Here is a 21158-nt window from a genome sequence, read left to right on the forward strand (position 1 = left end):
ACCCTATGTCTCTGTGTCATTAATATTAGTAGCATGAGGGCCTAGGCTCCCCAACATTACAATGGCAAAGAGTGGGTCTGACCCCACGTGCGCGCTAGCAGCAAATCTGCTGTTGTTTCTGGGGGGAAGTGGTGCCTCTGCCTAAAGCACCCCGCACCTACTGCCAGAAAGACACCATCACCGGTGGAGGGCGACGAGACAGCCACCCAGAGCGACCACCGGCGTCCACAGTGAGGCCCCCGCAGCCGCTCACCTGCGGCAAGATAGCTTGCCAACTGGTGCTGCCCCCGCAGCCCCTGAGGCAGAAAAGCCATCTATGGCCCCGCAGACTGCCATCTGGTTCTGGTGGTGAAAAAGGTGGGCCAAAGACTGTTGGACAAAGGACAGTGCACCTGAGTCCTGACGGCGAGAGCACACAGACCCTGTGACAACCCCCCTTATGGCTCCAAGCGTGACTTGGATGTGGTCCTGTTAGCTGGTCCTCAGCGATGCCTTCTCTTGGCCTGCGATAGGCCCGGCACAGTCCACAGGCTCCCGTGGCAGCCCGCCAAAGGGCCTCGAGGAGACTCCTGTCCAATGGAGTTCTGGCCCGAGTAGGAGCCTGGAGCTGCAGAGGTTAGGATGCACCAAGGCCTTTAAGGACGATGCCTTTTCATCCAGGTCATCCTCAGTCTTTGGAGTTCGCCATTCCTGGAGCCTGAATGCCTTCCCAGAGATCTTTGAAGTGGACTTTCCACTGCTTCTGATGCACCCACATCGAACATTGTAAATAGACTTCCAAACCTCAAGCCTAGGTGGGACAGGACCTACACTGCCCTAGTGCATTGTGATGTCATGGACAAGTGGTTGAGGTATCTGGACTTCATCAACTGCTATTTGTGTCCAGAGCAGTCTGGATAAATTACAGATGCATAGTGCCCCCAACTCTACCTGTCTACGCAGCATATCAGGTGGAACGCCTGAAGAGACTCAGGTGGTCATTATGACATCAGGGGTAAAATGAGCACTGCCGGACTTTCACCACAAGAAGGGTGGAAATCCAACAGTTTTGATGGAGGTAACTGGTGGTAAGCTGACACTGCTACCACCAGCACTGCCACGCCAGTAAAACTCCACCAGCCTTATTATGTTAAGTAATATGGCCTGGCGGTGTTCTGCTGGCGGGGCACTGCTGGCGGTAGCAGCACCCCTTCCCGTTCTCTGCTGGAAGACGACCTTGCTCAAGGTAAGTCGGGCTTCCGACAGGGGGAGGGGCTGTTAGAGTGGGGGGTGTTGTGTGTGTCTGAGTGTGTGCATGAATGTGTGAGTGAGTGTGTGAATGCATCTGCGTGTGTGTTGTGTTGTTTGTGTGGTTGTATGCGAGTGAGTGAATGCATGTCAGAATGGTGAAGTGAGTGCATGTCTGCATGTGTCTGTGATCATTGTAAGAATGTGTGTGAACATGTCTGGATATATGTGTGTATGAATGCGTGTATGCAAGTGTGAGTGATTGGGTGTATGCGTGGTGCGTGTCTGCAGGTGTGTGTGTGTATGGATGGTGAGTGTTAGACTTTTCATCCTTGGCGTGGTCTCCCTTAACTTTTTGCCTCTGTTCCCCAGGTTGTTGATGTGTGCTGGACTCTGATTTTATTGTTTTCGTTACTCTGGGCACTTTACCACTGCTAACCAGTGCTAAAGTGCAAGTGCTCCTGTTTAAAATGTGTACGTAATTGGTTCTCCATGATTGGCATATTTGTTTTACTGTTAAGTCCCTAGTAAAGTGCACTAGAGGTGCCCAGGGCCTGTAAATCAAATGTTACTAGTGGGCCTGCAGCACTGGTTGTGCCACCCACACAAGTAACCCTGTAATCATGTCTCACACCTGCCACTGCAGTGTCTGTGTGTGTATTTTTACTCTGTAAATTCGACTTGGCAAGTGTACCCACTTGCCAGGCCTAAACCTTCCCTTTTCTTACATGTAAGGCACCCCTAAGGTAGGCCCTAGGTAGCCCCAAGGACAGGGTGCAGTGTATGGATAAGGTAGGACATATAGTAATGTGGTTTATATGTCCTGACAGTGAAATACTGCCAACTTCGTTTTTCACTGTTGCAAGGCCTGTCTCTCTCATAGGATAACATGGGGGCTACCTTTAAATATGATTAAAGTGTAGATTCCCCTAGAGAGTAGATGGACATGTGGAGTTTGGGGTCCCTGAACTCACAATTTAAAAATACATCTTTTAGTAAAGTTGATTTTAAGATTGTGCGTTTGAAAATGCCACTTTTAGAAAGTGAGCATTTTCTTGCTTAAACCATTCTGTGACTCTGCCATGTTTGTGGATTCCCTGTCTGGGTCAGTTTGACAGTTGGGTTGTTTTTCACCTCACACCAGACAGTGACACAAAGGGGGCTGGGGTGTAACCTGCATTTCCTGATTAGCCATCTCTGCTAGGAGGGAGGGGTGGAGTGGTCACTCTCATCTGAAAGGACTGTGCCTGCCTCTGACAATGCCGGCTCCAACCCCCTGCTGTGTGTCTGATGACTTGCCTGGGCAAGGCAGGATTTCACAAGTAGGTGTGAGTCCTCTTTAAAGAAAGGTGACTTCAAAGACTAAAATGGGTATAAGAAGGGCACCCAAATCTACAGACTTGAGAAACACTTCTGGAACCAAGAGGAACCTCTGCCTGGAGAAGAGCTGATAGCTGAGGAAGAAGTGCTGCCCTGCCTGTGACTGTGCTTTGTGGAGCTTTCCTGCAGTGCTGCTTCTGCCAGAGTAAGAGGGCAAAGACTGGACTTTGTGTGCCTTCCATCTTGTGAAGAAATCTCCAAGGGCTTGATTTAGAGCTTGCCTCCTGTTGTTTGAAGTCTCAGGGACAGCAAAGACTTCTCTCTGCCAGCACCTGGAGTCTCTGGAGAGACTCCTGCTCTGACAAGTGGTGCCCGATCCAGTCCCTGGGCCCTTGAAAGAAAAGCTGGTGGAAATCCAAGAAAATCGACTTCGGACGACTCCGGACCGACGCCGCTGCTGAATCCGGTAACGCCGCCTGCACCTGACGGCGTGACCTTCGCTGGAACGCGACGCTCTTCGCAGGCCCGACGCCGCTGCAGCCCCGCTGAAGTCCGTGACTCCGTGGAAGTCGCCGCACCACATCGTGACCGACGCCGCTGGAAGTGCACGGATTCAACGTTTCGCACAGACGCCGCGATTCCCCACTTCGCGCATCGGCTTGTTTTCACTCTTCACCAAAGGTACTGTACTTGGGGGTCTACACGACTCCGTGTCCGGCGCCGCTGGTGTTGGCTTGTTGGGAACGACTCCGTCACGACGCCGTGTTAACATCTCATAGAAGCATTTTTGTTTCTAAGTGCTATTTTTGAGTTTAATCTTTAAAAATTCATAACTTGACTTGTGTATGTTGGATTTTTGTCGTTTTGGTCTTGTTTTGTTTAGATAAATATTTCCTATTTTTCTAAACCGGTGTTGTGTCATTTTGTAGTGTTTTCATTAAGTTACTGTGTGTGTTGGTACAAATACTTTACACCTAGCACTCTGAGGTTAAGCCTACTGCTCTGCCAAGCTACCAAGGGGGTAAGCAGGGGTTAGCTGAGGGTGATTCTCTTTTACCCTGACTAGAGTGAGGGTCCTTGCTTGAACAGGGGGTAACCTGACTGTCAACCAAAGACCCCATTTCTAACAGTGAGGGTATGTCTCTGAGGATCGGAGGGGTCGGGGGTATCTGTAAGGATCATAGCGGTGGGGGTGTGTGTGTGTGAGGATCAGAGGGGGTGGGGGACTTCTCAGCATTGTAGTGTCCTGCTGGACACATTCTAGTGTTTCCACCAGCCACTCTGCTGAGGGCTGGCTTCCACTCTCACACCACACCCATCCATCATGCACACTGGAAATAAAATGAAGCCGTTCAAAAACAACAAATATTTAAGGATCATGAGTTACTTAAGTTACTTGCTCATAACAAAAGTGTCTCAACACTTGCTCAAAAGCTAAGGCTGCATCCACACAAATGTGATTTTATTCCAGCTGTCACTCAGAGCTACTTATGAATGTCTATTTCCTTTTTTGTTTCTATCTATCTGGTAGAATGTGACTTTAGTCAAGAACCATATGCAGCCCCATAGCCAATTTCCCTTTAATGAATTGATCAGAAACTATTTGGAACTCTAAGTGGAATTTTCTAAGGCACTAGGTACAGCTAAAAAGATAATTTGCAGCTTAGAGATTTGCACTGCCTATCTACTGTTTTATGAAACTATTTTACTTCTTCTGAAATGTTTATTAAAAACGGTAAGCAGGGTTAGGGTATAGATGGCCTTATTTTTTTATTTTTGCTCATGTTTTCCTCCAGCCTGATGGTGTCTTGGATGTGGTTGTGCTGAGATGCACTGGAGATGATAAGCTTATCTGTCAGGTAGGCAGAGGTGCCAGTTATGATTATGTAGCTGGCTTTAAAGATAGTGCAGACTTGAGGGGGATCATTGGGGTTCCAGTAGGTTGGGGGTGAAGTGGTCATTTTTCTCTGGGCCCTTCATGAGGCATGCTGATGCATTTAGGATTACTTTAAGCGGGGAAGGGCAGTTGAAAGTCTGGGAGGACATATAGCAGGCCATTGCCACCAACCAGATGAGAAAATATGAGGCTTTGAATGGCAGTATGAAGTTGGTTTCAGGGAGGATGGATTCACCATCTGTAGTAGCTTGTACCATGCTGGCTGTGTAGTTGCAAAGGGGAAAACATAGGGAGTGATTTAGTTTGAAAATGATATATTTACTCCTTCTAGTTGAATTTTTTAAAAGTGGCCTTTTTAGACGGGGGCGTGGTCTGGCCGTCGTGGGAAATGGCTGCCTGGTGAATGCGCTCTATGCGCCGGAGTTGAGCCCAGGGGACTTGAGGGGCTATTGGAGGATGGGAGCACCTCCACAAGCCTGCAGTTGGGCACCCCCAAGTTCCTGCAGTCCTCGAGGGACGGGGGTGTAAGAGGGAGATTATCAGCAGCCTCCCTACCTGTGCAGGAGTGGGCCCTATGCCGCGGAAGGAGGAAGGTAGGTGCTCCTCTGCCACCAGAGTATACCATTGCCAGAGGCCACCTACCACAAGTGTTGTAGAGATCGTTGTTGTGTTTTAAAATGTGCTATTGTAATTCGTTGTTGGGGTTGGGCAGTGTACCTTTATGGAATGCTGGGTGCGTGGAGTTCTGATGACTTCATCAGCTCCCGAGTCAGTTGCTGTACTTGGAGCTGTGAGGACGTTGGTGTTGATGTGGAAATAAACTTCGTGTCCAGGAATATTCCTTCTCTGTTTTTCCCTTCTTTTGGATACAAGATAAATTGAATTCTGATTGCAAATTTTCTAAGGATCCAGTATGTGAAGTTAAAATTGGGGAAGTCAAGCTAAGTGTCACTGTGGATTCAGGCTCACCTATATCAATTGTATCTGATACAAATTATCATTCACATTGGAGTAACCTTCCCTTGTCAGCTCCTGACATAAAAACAGTAGCTTTTGATGGTCAAGAAATTGATATGATCGGGTATTTCTTAGAAAGGATTTGTTATCAGCAGAAGACTATTAGTACAAAAATATATGTAGCCAAGAGAGGGTACAATATTCTGGGGTGGAAAGAACAAGGACAATTTGGGATGGTTCTGAGACCGGGTACTGAACGACCTATCACCCTGATTGAGAAAGTGGACATAAAACTTGATACTCTTAAAGATGTCCTAGACAAGCATACTGTGATTTTCAGGGATAAGCTGGGCTCTGTAAAAGGTTATGAGCATAAAATAATTCTCAAACCTGATGCGATACCTGTGGTACACAAGGTGCGTAATGTGCCCTTGAGCATCAGAGGGAAGTTAAAGGAGCACCTACGTGAGCTATGTGCTGATGGAGTCATTGAATCGACTAATTCGTCTCAATGGGTTTCTCCGATTGTGGTTGTAGTTAAGAAAACGGGGGATTTGCGATTATGTGTGGACTTGAGGTCTTTGAACAAAAATATTCTAGTTGATTGTTTCCCGTTGCCCAAAATACAGGAGTTATTGGCACGATTGGGGGGTATGAAAGTGTTCTCCACGATTGACCTCAAGTCCGCCTATCATCAAGTTGAGTTGAGTAGGGAGTCTCGTTCTCTTACAACATTTGTCACTCCATTTGGTGCTTACAGATTTTTGCGGATGCCTTTCGGTTTAGCTTCCGCAGCATCTGTGTTTCAGAAGCTAATGTATCAACTGTTTGGGGAAGTACACGGAGTGTTGGCACATCAGGACGATATTTTGATAGGCTCAGAGTCTATTCAGGAACACATAAACAAACTTGATAAAGTCCTAGAAATTCTGGAAGATCACGGGATTACGGTGAGAAAAGAGAAATGTAAATTCATGGTTGAGACGGTTGAATATTTAGGTCACACAATTTGTGCACAGGGAATCCTACCCAAGAAGGACTTATTAGGGGCTATTGGAAATGCTCCATCTCCTAATGATAAAGACCAGTTGAGATCCTTTTTGGGTCTTTGTGAGTACTACTCGCGATTTGTTCACAATTTTGCGTATCTGACAGAGCCATTAAGGAAGTTGTTGAGGAAGGGTGAGAAATTTCAGTGGCAGGATGAGCAGGCTCAAGCCTTCTTAACTCTTAAGACTCTCATAATTGAGGCTCCTGCTCTTCATCCTTTCAATGAAGACGTACCTTCTGTCATTACTGTGGATGCGAGTGGGATTGGCCTAGGAGCTGTTTTAAGTCAAATGATAGGAGGCAAGGAATTTACCATAGCTTTTGCGTCCAGACGACTTTCTGAGGCCGAAGTGAATTATAGCACAATCGAGAGGGAGGCACTAGCTTGTGTTTGGGGTGTCAACCATTTTTAAATGTATGTTTGGGGGAGAGAATTTACTTTGGTAACAGATCACAAGCCATTGGTTTATCTATGGAATGACAACATTTTCAATAAGACTAGTCCTAGATTTAACCAGGTTGTTGGCTAAACTGCATGAGTTTAATATGAAAATGAAACATATTCCTGGGGAGAACAATGGTAGAGCAGATTTTATTTCCAGGTGTCCGGTTCACAATCCAATTGATGGGAAGCAAATGGAGGATGAGGATGTCATGGTGGGAATGATAGACGGAGTGTTTGTTTCTGGGGAAGTCATTTCCAGGCAGGTTTGGGCGGAAGCTATGAACAAGGACAATTCTCTATTGCTTCTTAAAAAATATATTTGTGAGGGTTGGCCAGCAGGGAATGGTGTTTTAGAAGTAATAAACCCTTTTTGTAAGGTTAGAGAGGAATTGAACGTGGAGGACGACCTTGTCATGAGGGGGGAACGTTTGGTACCTCCTAATGAATTAAGGCACAAGTTGATACAGCTGGCTCATGATGGGCATGTTGGAATCACTGGCACAAGGAAGAGGTTGCGTTTATATTATTGGTGGCTGGGTATGGACACAGAGGCGGAATTTGCAGTTAAGAATTGTAGCATTTGCAAGGGGGCAGATAAAGGTTTGCATACTAGAGAAGTGCCTTTGTGTCCTGTACCATTTCCTGATAAACCTTGGCAGAAATTGGGATTGGATTTCATTGGTCCAGTTGGGGGTTACAATGACGGAAAGAAATATGTGTTGGTTGCAGTAGATTATCATTCCAAATGGGTTTCGTACAAGTTTTTAAGAGAACCTAATACCACCAATGTGATTGGATTTTTAAAAGAGATCTTTCATTGGGAGGGTATTCCCAGGTTTTTGGTCACAGATAACGGGGTGCAATTAGTATCGCACCAGATGGTTGAACTTCTGAGAAGACTTAATATTAAGCATCTTACAACTGCATTGTATAGTCCGCAGGGTAATGGGCTTGTTGAGAGAGTAAATAGATTACTCAAGGAAACTATTCAATTGGCCATCAGGTCAGGGAAGAGTATACAGGAGATGGTGGCAGAAAGGATATGGTGTTATCACAACACACCACATTCTTCTACTGGTGTTGCTCCTTTTGTACTTTTAAAGGGTAGACATTCTTGCAATGAACTGTCTCCAGAGTGGGTTGTACAGGAAACTTTAGGGGGTGTTGTTACTTCTGATATCAATCAGGTGAAAGACAAGGTGATTAAGCAACAGGTCAAGAGCAAATTGAGATATGACGATCTGAAGAGAGTTAAGGAGGTTCAATTTGGTAGAGGTGATGTAGTTAGAGTAAAAAAACCTCAGGGGAAGGGAAAGGGATTGTCAAGTTTTTTTCCCACTGCCAAGGTGGTCAGAGTATCCAAACATTCTGTTATGGTTGAGGGTGGCAAATGGTGGAATAAGAGGAATGTGGCGAAAGTGACAGATGAAGCCCCTGGGGTAAAACATTCAGGTGTTTGGGCTGGTGTTGAGTTGAAAGATAGTGGTTATGATGGCGGTGCCTTAGGTTGAGGATCAGGTGAGAATGTGGGGTGTTGTAGTTCTCCACATGAAAGAGGATGTGTGTTTTCTGGGCAATTTATCTAGGAAGAGGGTCAGGAGAAGACATACGAGAAAATAACATGCATGACGGTCGTGGACATTTTGGCATAGGAAATACTGCGGGGGTGATGGGTGAGGGTGAAGTTGAAAGGTTGGAGGAAGGTGCTAATCTGGAGGGTGTGATGGGTAGGCCCAAAAGAAATGCTGTTAGACCCAAATATTTAAATCAGTTTGTGACGTATTAGGTATGTAGGGAGGCAGTGGGATATTGCCTTTATTGCTTATCTACAACTTGCCGTTATTGCCTATGTATAACTTGTTTTTCATTTCTTAGTCTATGTATGGAATGTTTAGAATGTTAATTGGGATTTTTCATTTTCAATGTATCTTTTGTATATTTTATTGTAGCATAGTAGGGAATGGGTAACATATGTGTTTGTATTTGTTCTGTTTGTTAAGGGGGAAGATGTGTTGTGTTTTAAAATGTGCTATTGTAATTCGTTGTTAGGGTTGGGCAGTGTACCTTTATGGAATGCTGGGTGCGTGGAGTTCTGATGACTTCATCAGCTCCCGAGTCAGTTGCTGTACTTGGAGCTGTGAGGACGTTGGTGTTGATGTGGAAATAAACTTCGTGTTCAGGAATATTCCTTCTCCGTTTTTCCCTTCTTTTGGATGCAACAATCATCTATCAGCCTGGATCACGTTTGGCCTCATAAGCAGGTGTGTGCCCATAATGCCTGACCTCCTGAGCGCCGGGACACATGGGACGGGGGACCATCATCATAGTGAAGTGGCAGACTGTGTGAACTGGGTGCTACTCAGGGACTGACCCTTTGCGTTAGCTCGTTGGGTGCGCACCCCACCTCAGTTCGACGTCACCCTCGCCAGTGTGTCTGGCTTGTATCGAGGGAAATCACCCGCCGACCTCACACACGACCTGGCCTAGCACTGTTCATCAAGATTGGGCCTACTGCGGAGGGTTACGGTTGGGGAGTGCAGCGCACTCGGTTTAACGCCTACGGGAGCAGCTGCGTCCACATGGGAGGGGTTCTTATGCTGGATTTTGCATCCCTAGGAGACAACCAAGCCTCCTGCACAGCCACGACATAGCTTAACAACTGTGAGGGTCTCTTGCAGTTCCGCTCCAGGATCCCTTCTTCTCCCAGGTGGCGATGTTAGGGCGGAAAACATCAGACAGACACTCCCGACAACTAATGTTCTCAGAAGCATTACCGAAATCCATGGTGGCACACATGACCCCTCCTAGCTCCGCGGCCCAGACGGCCAACCCTCACCCTGCCGATGATACTGCCCGCATCTTACAGGAAATCACAGCAGTGGGACGGCGTCTGGAGGCAATGGATTTGAAGATTTCAGACCTCTCTGCGGCCTCAACCTCCATACGGGCAGATATAGCCCGTTTCCAAGTAACAGTAACGGACTTCGATAATCACCTCACAACCATTGAGAATCAAATTGCTGATCTGCCGGCCCAGGATGGGGAGATACAGTCCCTGCAGATAAAGATCACAGACCTGGAGGACAGAAGAAGGAGAGACAACATCCGCTTTTTTGGCATACCGGAACACAAAGAAGGATCGGACGTCAAGTCCTTCCCTACAAATGTCCTCCCTGAACTCACAGGCCTTGATTTTTCCCCACCTTTGGAGTTTCAAAGAGCCCACAGAATTCGTCCTCTGCATAAAGCACCCCCGGGGCAGCCACTCCCCATCATCGCATGTTTCCTCCGCCACGAGCAGGCCTTTCAAGTAATTTCAGTGGCCAGATCTCATGGCACGTACTCTCAGAAGGGTCATGAGATTCAGGTGGCCGCGGACTTCTCCAGAGTAATGAACGAGAAACGGAAACCATTCCTGGCAATATGGCCTCAAATAGGCAGCTTGACATCAAGTTTGGCCTTTTCGTGCCCACCTCTATGTGAATTTCCCTGGATGGTAAATCAAGAGACTTCTTTGATCCCGCAGACCTTAGGTCCTTCCTCAATGACCTCACTCTGCATCCCATGGACCACACTCCTGCCCATCCGAGAACAGATTCTCTGACCCTGGAGGATCCTTCTTCTGTTGCTACTTCCCATCACCACGCCGCCTTGCAGACGAGTGGACGGACCTACGACCGCACACTAAAATCGAAAGAAGGCAGAGAACATGCTCTTCAGGCTGTGATTGCCCTCACCCAGGATCAAGACAGAGACAAATCCCGATCCCCTCTGAAACCATTAACGACAGCGGAATGCCCATAGTGCTGATCTTCCAGCACAGCCAAGAACCCCTCCTCTCCTGCCAGAAGCATGTACTCCCCTGCTGGACAGATAAGTGACCAGTTCACTAGCTTCCACTTCTCTCTATCCCCGTTCTGATAGGAGGTGCCAGTATTGTAACTATTATAACTATTGTAACTATTGTCTTTGCCGCTTCTGTTGATAATGTCTGCCCTATGCACAGAGCTCCTAGTGCATCTGGCTGGCAGGGCGCTTCCCGTCCTTTCTGGGGCTTTGTCAATGACAGGGCTGTGGGGATGTCACAAGCCAGTTGCCTCCTGTTTCCCCTCTCGATTTATATTTCTGGTTATGATTTACTCCAGCTAGTATGTTGTATATACTCAATGTTACAAGTACCGTATGAGCTCTTTTGTCTCAAATTCGTTGTTAGTCTTATGTTGTGGGAGGGGGACCTTCCTTCTGCTGCCTACCCTCCTTCTGAGATGCCCTCCGCTGTCTGTGTGACATGCTCTCTTGCTTTCTTCCCCCCCCCCACTTTAATAGCTATTACCCTGGGGAGTACCTCAGGTGACACAACACAGTTCTTCCTGCCCCCCACATCGCGGAGCCCCCCAACTTTGCACCACTTAGCTTAGTTTACCTCAACTTACCTTGCCACTCCTTCCGCGTTCTCCGTCTGCCAGTCCTGGTTCATTGATGCAGGTCCTCTTCATCTTCCTCCCCTCAGAGACCCTCGCCCCGACGGGATGAATAGGAATACCGCCGACGTGGAGGTCCCCTAATTTCCCTCAGATGCCATCATCCCCAAGAGGCAGTCGTCCTCACACTCCCTGCCCAGGGCACACCGTGCTACGTGCTTTCAGGTTCTATCATGGACCCCCTCCTCGATGCTCTCTCTGTTTTTTCCATGATACATTATACATCATGTTCTTTCCCTACCCCTTTGCACTATCTGAGTTTTTTACTTAACAGCACTCACTCCTGGTTGTTTGTGGGTGGCCCTTCGGGATCCCCTACCCTTCCCCCTCCTCCCTCGGGCTTGCTCGGCACGCAGGCCATGCAGGTTCTGACCAGCAGTTTAACAGGGTTTACAATAGTGAGGTAATTACCTCGGTTTCTATAGTCCACGCTTCTGTGTCCTTTGAGTATTCTTTGATTTTTATTCTATATCCCTACTTTTCTTTCCTAGCCGCCCCCTCCATTCCTCTATCCTAACTTTGTTATCCACGGAGTTGGCCTACCCGTCCCCTACTTCCCCCACGTATCTTATATCGCATCTTGCTCTCTCCTGTCTCTCCCTCTCTCCGCATCTCTCCAGCTGATCACTTGCCCCCCCTCCTGACCGAGGATTGCCCCACACCCCTTTCCTTCCCCGCAGGACCCCTATGTCCTTAGTCTCCTCACTAGCACAGTGACTTCTTGATAGGCATGCCTGAGCTAGGAAGACTCCACTCTCACTGCGACCCGCCTGTCCACGTCTGTGCATGGGATCCACAGTTCCACTGATTGTCCTCTCCTGGAACATCCATGGCATGACACACTATATCAAGCGGCAAAAGATCTTATCCTACTTACGATCTAAAAGATCAGAAATCGCCCTCCTCCAGGAAACATATCTTTCGCCCTCAGAGCCAGAGAAACTAAGCAGAGACTGGGTGGGGAAGGTACTCTTCAGCGGAGCCCCATCTGTACACTGTGCACCGCAGGGTTTAGGAAGGCCGCGATTCATATTCGGCGATCTTTACAATTCAGGCTTCTCAATACGTGGTCTGACCCTGAGTGATGCTATGTCCTTACCAAACTTAAACTGGGTGCTTCCACGGTCCGTGTTGGCTCAGTCTACGCTCCCACGGGCTCCAAACATCCTTTTTTCCTCTCTGTGAACCGCCTATTGACGGAGATCGGAGCCTTCCAATATTTACTGGGTGGGGAGTGGAACCTAGCACAGGATGCCATCCTGTTCCGATCAGGGGGCAATGACGCCGACCGGGCCCTCATGGGCGATATCCTTTCTGACCATGGTCTTCTGGATCATTAGTGGCTCTCCATCGGACCTTGAATACACTTTTGTCTCACCAGTTCATGGGACCCAATCCAGGCTAGATTACTTCCTCATTACCCACAGGCTGTTGCATACGGTCAGGGAGTCCCAGATCTTACCGGCCGCATTGTCTGACCACCCCCCAGTCTTAGTGGCCCTTCAGCTTGGGGTGGCGTCCCCGGGACATAAGCCCTGGAGGCTTCAGACTTCTAGATTTAGGACACCTAGTGGGAAGGAGCAACTCCGATCCCACGTTGTCACTTACTTACTCAACAATAAGGGCTCGGCCTCCATACCTCAATTGGTATGGGCTGCAGCGAAGGTGACAATACGGGGATAACTCTTGAGGGACGCTGCCATTGCTAATGCCCAGCGGCATGACAACCAAAGAGCACTGGAAGCCTGCATAGTCCAGACTACCCGTGAATACAGCCGGACTCCTTCCCTGACTATCCGGGGCTGCCTGGAACAGGCCAAATTGGAGCTTATTGCTCTCTTTACATCACAAGCATAATATGCTCTGCACTGCCTGAAAGGTCGCCATTATGAGCATGGGGAGAAGTCAAGGATATTATTGCCGCTCAGCTCCGCCAAAGGGAAGCAGCGTTGGCCATCCCAGCCCTGCATGGCACTGATGGTAAATTTATTACCCACCCCCCAAGCGATTGCGGACGAATTTGGTCACTTTTACCAAACCCTTCACACCCCCAAAACGGTGGAAGATCAGGGTAAGTTTACCACCTTCTTTGAGAAGGCAAACCTGCCTAGTCTTTGGAGGCTGGAAGGGCTTTATTGGACAGAGATATCAGTAAAGAAGAGATCCAACAAGCGATAGCCAAGCTTCCTTACCACAAAGCTCCCGGAAAGGATGGATTCTCAACAGAATTTCATAAATGGACTGGGGCGGATACAACCGACGCCCTATATGAGGACTCCCATGGGGTGGACCAGTCGGGCTCTTTACACCCCCTCTGTAACAAAGCCTCTATAATAGTATTACCCAAACCTGGGAAGGACCCCCTCGTTTGCGGCAGCTACCACCCTATATCCGTCCTCAACGGAGATATCAAAATATTAGCGGGAATTCTCACGGCCCGCCTTAAGAAGGTCATCCCCTCCCTGATACAACACACGCAGGTGGGCTTGGTACCCGGCCGGTCTTCTAGGAATCAGTTACGTACCTTGCTACATGATCTCTGGGCGACATGAGACTCCCGGGAGGAGGCCCTTGCTCACTCCCTGGACGCAGAAAAGGCTTTGAATCGTATAGAGTGGTGGTACCTCTTTGAAACTCTAAAACGATTTGAACTTGGGACTAGCTTTATCAATAAGGTGCTTTTGTTATATGATTTACCAACAGCACAGGTCTTCTATCCAAAACCTTTTCCATCAGGAATTTTGCTAGCCGTAGAAGCACTGACCGCAGTGATCCGTAGATCGTGTCTCATAACCGGAGTGCCCATACCAGGCGGTAGTTCCACCATTTACCTTTATGCAGACGATATCTTACTAACCCTCACCGATCTGGCTAGGTCCCTACCGGCACTCCTAACCATCTTAACTGATTTTGCACTCCTCCCGGGTTACAGGATTAACTGGGACAAGAGCAAGGTGTTGCCCTTGTCCCCTGTGACAGTAAGCGCATCGGTGCATGGCCATCGGTCAAGTGGAAGCGGTTGCGTCTACAATATCTGGGCATCCACATCAACAAAGGGTTGGAGAATATGGTGGCTGATAACCTGCTGTTAGCCAGCATGAAAAGAAATTTCGATAAATGGGCACATCTGGGTCTCTATATGTGGGGCAGGGTGCAGGTGGTGCGCATGGTGATACTGCAGAGATTCTTTTATGTCCTGGGCATGCTGCCTCTACAGAGTCCCTTGTCCCTCCTTAGAGAGACAGACCTTCGCATCCGAACCTTTGTCTGGGGGATGCTGCGTCCCTGATTATCTAGGACTACACATCTCGCCCAACGTGGATGCGGGGGACTAGGTCTTCCCTCCGTGGTGCACTATGCCCTTGCATTACACCTCTCACAACTGTCCTTCCTTCTTCTGGGAGCACAGGATCTGCCGCTGTGGGTGGAGACAGAGCGGACACTCTTGCACACCCTACCGGGCCTCAATGTGCTCTGCAACTCAGGACGTTCGTCCTCTCAGTCATTTAACCCCATAATTAGAGCCATGCAGAACTCCTGGCTACAGGCGCACCGCTTATTGGGAGTGGATCCTATGATTCATGATCATGCCCTGATTTGGGGCAATGCAGGTCTCTGGATAGGGGGAAATACTATTGTTTGGGAGGAGTGGCAATCGAAGGGCCTCTTCCGAATTGATCAACTTCTAACTGATGGCCAACTAAAATCCTTTGCAGTTCTCCAAGAGGAATTTAACCCCCCACCCATCCCTCATGGTATTTTCTGCAGCTCAAACTGTATTGAGAGACACTTGGGGACTCCTCCCTGGTGATTTCCCCAATCCCCAGTACTTCACTACTTGGAAACCTGGGGTCTCTTCCGAGGAGTCATTTCTGGAATGCATGCCCTACTGAACAATCATATATTCTCCCTCCCCCTTTTGGTCTGTCTCGAGGCTAGTGGCAGACACGTCTTCAGATAGAATGTGAGTTAAAAGACTGGGGGGATCTGATTGAGGCAAGAGATCGTTGGGTTTGAGAGGCTCGCATAAAAGACCCTACACAACTGGTTCTGGATCCCTCAGAAACTGCGGTCTGCTGGGTTACTGCCCCACGCCTCCTCTTCGCGGTGCCCTCACGCTTGCTGCAACCTCCCTCACATCCTGCATGATTGCCCCATTATCCAACCCTTCTGGCGATCGGTGGGGTGCACCCTTAGGGAGACGTTACCCCTGCCAGCCCTCCTCACCCCTTCCCTCTTATTGTTGAACGATGCCAGTTACTTGCGTGACCTGTCCCGACTGCAGCAACGTTTACTACACACAGCATTAGCCACGGCCAAATTGTGTATCCTCAGACATTGGCACTCGGAAACTGACCCTACCCATGGGGAATGGATTGCTGCAATGTATCAAGCTGCCTCTCATGAACGGATTATCTATAGCCTGCAGGACAGTGTAGTGTCTTCCTTTAGACGTGGGCCCCCTTTCTTTCAACACCGCTAGATTGAGTGCTCCATTACATTATAGTTGGCTCGCTCTCAGGTGCATGACGCCGATCCCTCCAACTCGTGAGCTATACACACGTACATGCGCAAATCCCACCACACCCGCTATTAAATAATATAATGTACTGTAACATAATTTGTGAATATATATACCTGCGATATTCAGACATGTGGCCACGCAGGAGCTTCGCCTTACCTCAGCATGGGCAGCCTCCACATCCCTTCCACCCACAGCCCTTTCCCCTCCCTACCCCCCTCGGTCACTACTCCTTGTCACTTTCCTCTCTCCACTTTCACTTTATTATCCTTCTCCCACGCTCGTCTTCACTCTACTACTCCCCTCCCTCTTAACTCGGGACCACGTATAGATGAGTAATCTTGCTTTCTGCTACCTTCCTTGTTCTTAGCTCCTCCCTGCCCCTTATCTCTCCTGTTTTCTCTCACCACCACTGTATCATGTCCTACCCTTTAACACTCACCTGTGAAATTCTATAAGACCACTGTGGTCTTTCTCCTTTGTTTAACGCTTCCCATCTCTTCCCCCTCTCTTCTCTCCTTGCACTTTTCCCCATCTTTCCATCATTATGGTTCTCTCCCTTGCACCCCCTCCCTCCCCACACCCCCATCCCAAATGCCTTACTCGTCCCCTGATGACTCCTCCTTCCTTTCTCCCCCCCTCCTTCTTTCTCCTGTTGGTATATTATATGCTTCCTTCTACCATCCTGGCTCTTTTACCCGCCGCTGGATCACGACCCTAACTCCTGTGACTCCATGGTTTGGTGCTAATATCCCCAGAAACGCAAACATAGAAGCCCCATATTGCCCACCCTGCACTTATAGGCTCAGAGACCCTTTATAATGGCTAGACCATCACACCACTATATAACTACTTCTCAGTATGTTCCGGCCCTGTTTAATCCATTAGGGCCTAGACAAAAAACACAGGAGACTCGTGTGGTTCTGAGACAAGTTAATTGACAGCATTGTGCCACGATTTCTAGAGACTATGCACCACATCTAGCTTGAATCCGAGAGGGAGGTAGGGAAAAACAGCACAAAGCGTTAGGGATCACTGCACCTGCTACCTCTAGGAGACTCTGATATGGTACAGGCCATGTTGGCCTCTTGTGTTCTTCTTTACATGATGGAATGGTCATGTGTTTCTGTACATTGCGATTCTACATCTTTGAACTGTTATGATTGTACCGCCAGTGTCGTATAATTTGCATGGTGGAAGAACTAAGGGGGTCATTCTGACCCTGGCGGCCGGTGGCCGCCATGGCCACCGACCACGGGAGCACCGCCAACAGGCTGGCGGTGCTCCCACGAGCATTCTGACTGCGGCGGTTCAGCCGCGGTCAGAAGCGGCAAGTCGCCGGGCTCCCGCCGACTTACCGCTGCTCGGGGGAATCCTTCATGGCGGCGGAGCGCGCTCCGCCGCCATGAGGATTCTGACAGCCCCTACCGCCATCCTGTTCATGGCGGGAAACCCGCCATGAACAGGATGGCGGTAGGGGGTGCCGCGGGGCCCCTGGGGGCCCCTGCCGTGCCCATGCCAATGGCATGGGCACGGCAGGGGGCCCCCGTAAGAGGGCCCCGCAAAGTATTTCAGTGTCTGCCATGCAGACACTGAAATACGCGACGGGTGCAAACTGCACCCGTCGCACCCCTGCAACTACGCCGGCTCAATTCTGAGCCGGCATCCTCGTTGCAGGGGCATTTCCTCTGGGCCGGCGGGCGCTCTTTTGGAGAGCGCCCGGCGGCCCAGAGGAAATGTTAGAATGGCCGCCGCGGTCTTGTGACCGCGGTCCGGTCATTTGGCGGCGGAACCTTGGCGGACGGCCTCCGCCGTCCGCCAAGGTTAAAATCAGGCCCTAAGTAATGTCTTATTGGTTTTCTGAAAAAAAATTACAACACAAAAAAGTGGCATTTTTAAATTGAATACAAAAAATTCTCCCAAGAGGTAATTACTATTAACATTTTTAATGCTGCCACTAATTACAATTTTCTCTTTCCATTTAGGATGAAAAGAACCAAGTACTGACAACAAATGTCTGGCTGCAAATGGTAATTTTAAAATACTTTTATCTGTTATAGAACAAAATGAAATTTAATATGCTGAGAATGAATCAAAGAAGGTCAGCCCTGACCAGTTCCCTAAAACTCCTTGGGGGTCATATTGATGTTAAGGGATCATGTTAATATTCTTATTATCATTTAGGAGTGTTTGTGCTGTAAATTTCCCATGTTCACGATTCAGATAAAGCCATCTTTGGCTGTTGGTTGGCAGACATATTGGGGGTTATTCTAACTTTGGAGGAGTGTTAATCCGTCCCAAAAGTGACGGTAAAGTGACGGATATACCACCAGCCGTATTACGAGTTCCATAGGATATAATGGACTCATAATACGGCTGGTGGTAAATCCGTCACTTTTCCGTCACTTTTGGGACGGATTAACACCTCCTCCAAAGTTAGAATAACCCCCATTGTTTCCAATACAGACCATAAATGTAGAGTGTGATTTGGAACAGCGTCTCGTTCATGACTTAATGGCGCTATCTGTTTTCGATTTGATGGCCTTCTTCCCTATTCTTGTGTTTGTCCCTTGTGTTTGCAGCTATTCAGTCTTACAATGTTCTGACTGGATGAGTTGCACCTTTCCACTGCTGTCTTAAGGGGACTCCTTTTATTTTGTATTAAGCACTCCACGGGAGTGCATGTGTTTCATTACTCCCATCCCCTCTTGTTCCTCTGATGGCCTGTGTGCTCTTTTTCACTCTCTTCCCAAATGATCTCTGTTTTTTCCCCCTTTCACGTTTTTATTTTTCTATTTTTTCATAATTTTCTACAGCAACTGCAGATATGAGGCTGCTTACTTCTTTTCATCTGCTTTCGTGCATTTTTCACTTTTCCCCCTACTATTAATCTAAAATGGTCATCTGCCATGCTAGATGGGTAAATTAATAATGACCTTCATATGTCAAGACGGATGTGCAATCATGCTTTAGTACGTATGTATATGCGTGAGTTAGGATGTGTCATGACACATATACATTAGCGTCATTCTTGAAAAGGATTTTCTTTATTAAAACCATTGCAAGATTGCCAGCCACGCAGGCTCATAATCATGATGACCATGTTTCCATGGGGACGGCCGTCAAAAAAGTATTGTCGTGTATTTTAGGGTCGTGACCTAATGGCTTTGCTAAGGCTCGTTTGCCTTGCACATCCTTGCACTTGTTACTGGTGTTTTGTGTAAGTGTGATTTAAAGCACTTTCAGTTTTGGCACGTAAGAGAACCAGACTTGTGGAGGTGGGATAGGATTTAACCTTGTTCACACAGGCAAACTTTGAAATCAGTAATACAAAGAGGTCTGTTGACACCATAACAGTGCCACATCCTAATGTTGTGGACTGTTGATATAACAGCAGCAACACATTAAGATTTGCAGCAATTGTTTCTTACTTGCCATGCCATATGCATGCATTGTCATGAGAACATGATATCAGAGTGGCAAAAGTGGTGTCCACGTGCACACTGTTGAATGGCCTATATAGCCTCTGTGGTGACGTCAGTCAGCAAAATCCCATTAGGGCAGCAGATGCTGCAGCCTGAAAGATAAACTGGAGTTATGCAACATGCAAGAAATCAGGCCCACAATATCACAAATAGAAGTTAAAAACATAGTAGCATAGTAGTAGTAACCCCAAGTAATTGCCCTTCAAATGTGTTTTCCTCTAATCTCTTGTGCGAACATTCCTCAAGACATGTGCATGTACACATATGAATGAGTTCCTGGCTATGTAGGAAAGGGGTTTCTAATAAAAAAAAACATTCCAATATGGCTTCTAATGTTCACACATGCATCATGAAGCACATGTGTGAAGGTGTGTGCAGATGCATGCTGGGTGTCATTATAGTGTGGGCGGTACATTGCCTTCCGCCTGTCTGTTGGTGGTGACCGCCATGCTGTTTGTTTGTACCGCCGTGGCGGTCGGAGTGTTAAAGTGGCTGTCTATGTTGGAGGTTTCCGCCACGGTCATAATTCCATTTTGTTTACCGCCGGCCTGTTGGCGGTTTTACCGCCGCATTACCACCGACCGCCATGGTTGTAATGAAGGCCTATATGTCCTACCTTAACCATACACTGCACCCTGCCCTTGGGGCTACCTAGGGCCTACCTTAAGGGTGTCTGACATGTAAGAAAAGGGAAGGTTTGGTCCTGCAATTGGGTACACTTGCCAAGTCAAATTTACAGTTAAAACTGCACACACAGACATTGCAGTGGCAGTTCTGAGACCTGATTACAGAGCTACTTATGTGGGTGGCACAACCAGTGCTGCAGGCCCAAAAGTAGCATTTGATTTACAGGCCCTGGGCACCTCTACTGCAGTGTACTAGGGACTTATTAATAAACCAAATATGCCAGTCATGGATAAACCAATTACATACACATTTTGTATAGGAGTACTTGCACTTTAGCACTGGTTAGCAGTGGTAAAGTGCCCAGAGTAACGCAAACAGAGTCCAGCACACATCAACAACTTGGGAAACAGGCAAAAAGTTTAGGGAGACCACGCCAAGGATTAAAAGTCTAACAATAATGTTATACACAGACAGGGACTCATAAAACCAACATATGTGCCTACATACCTGTTGCCTGTAGCTGGGGAGGACAGCAACCCCGAGCAGTCATCTGTTGAACCTGGGAGGATGGACTATCAGCGGCGAGTGCTTAAAAGTGTGTGCTGTTTGCCCATGCAAAGACAGGCACGTCTTAACCACTCTGAGACAGGAATTGGCAGGGCAGGGCCATCCCTGTAATGCCTAGTACTATCTGAATGCATTTTTTAATACAGCCACCGATGTGCCTTATCGGGTCATCTTTCTGGTAAGATCCATCGACCTGAGAGAAATAATGTTGTTGTTAGCTGTAATCTTGACCGATGGAGCACAGGATGAGTAATTACTAACCATAAGGCTGGTCTAATACATTGACTTATTAAGCAGCCTAAATGTAATTATTTGTGATACTACCCAAACCTGCTTGTCTTAAGCTGCAGAATTAGAGGAAGAGAAAAGCCCAGAGGAGCATGCAGGGCACTGCAAGCGGTAAAAGGACTGCCCAACATGCTGCACTGAACTGCATGATAGATGAGACTGATAACCTCATCGAAAAAGTAGAAACCATTCTTAATAAGGCAAAGGAGCCAGATTGCCTTGACAATGGGGTACAATTTGTAGGAATATTTAAAAAGGGACAAAAAGATGCCAAGTTATTGATGCACATTCG

General features: G+C 47.9%; 1 protein-coding gene across 2 annotated transcripts in view; it reads left to right on the plus strand.

Annotated features, from left to right (window-relative positions):
• Nucleotides 1-21158, plus strand: part of LOC138284016 (neuronal acetylcholine receptor subunit alpha-7) — a 459428-nt gene that overhangs the window by 202626 nt on the left and 235644 nt on the right. For both annotated transcript variants that reach the window (XM_069222357.1, XM_069222356.1), the window contains exon 3: nucleotides 17885-17929. In XM_069222357.1, coding sequence (XP_069078458.1) covers nucleotides 17885-17929 — 45 coding nt within the window. The remainder of the gene's footprint in view (nucleotides 1-17884; nucleotides 17930-21158) is intronic.

Source organism: Pleurodeles waltl, chromosome 3_1 (genome assembly GCF_031143425.1).
Source record: "Pleurodeles waltl isolate 20211129_DDA chromosome 3_1, aPleWal1.hap1.20221129, whole genome shotgun sequence".
NCBI classification, from domain to species: Eukaryota; Metazoa; Chordata; class Amphibia; order Caudata; family Salamandridae; genus Pleurodeles; species Pleurodeles waltl.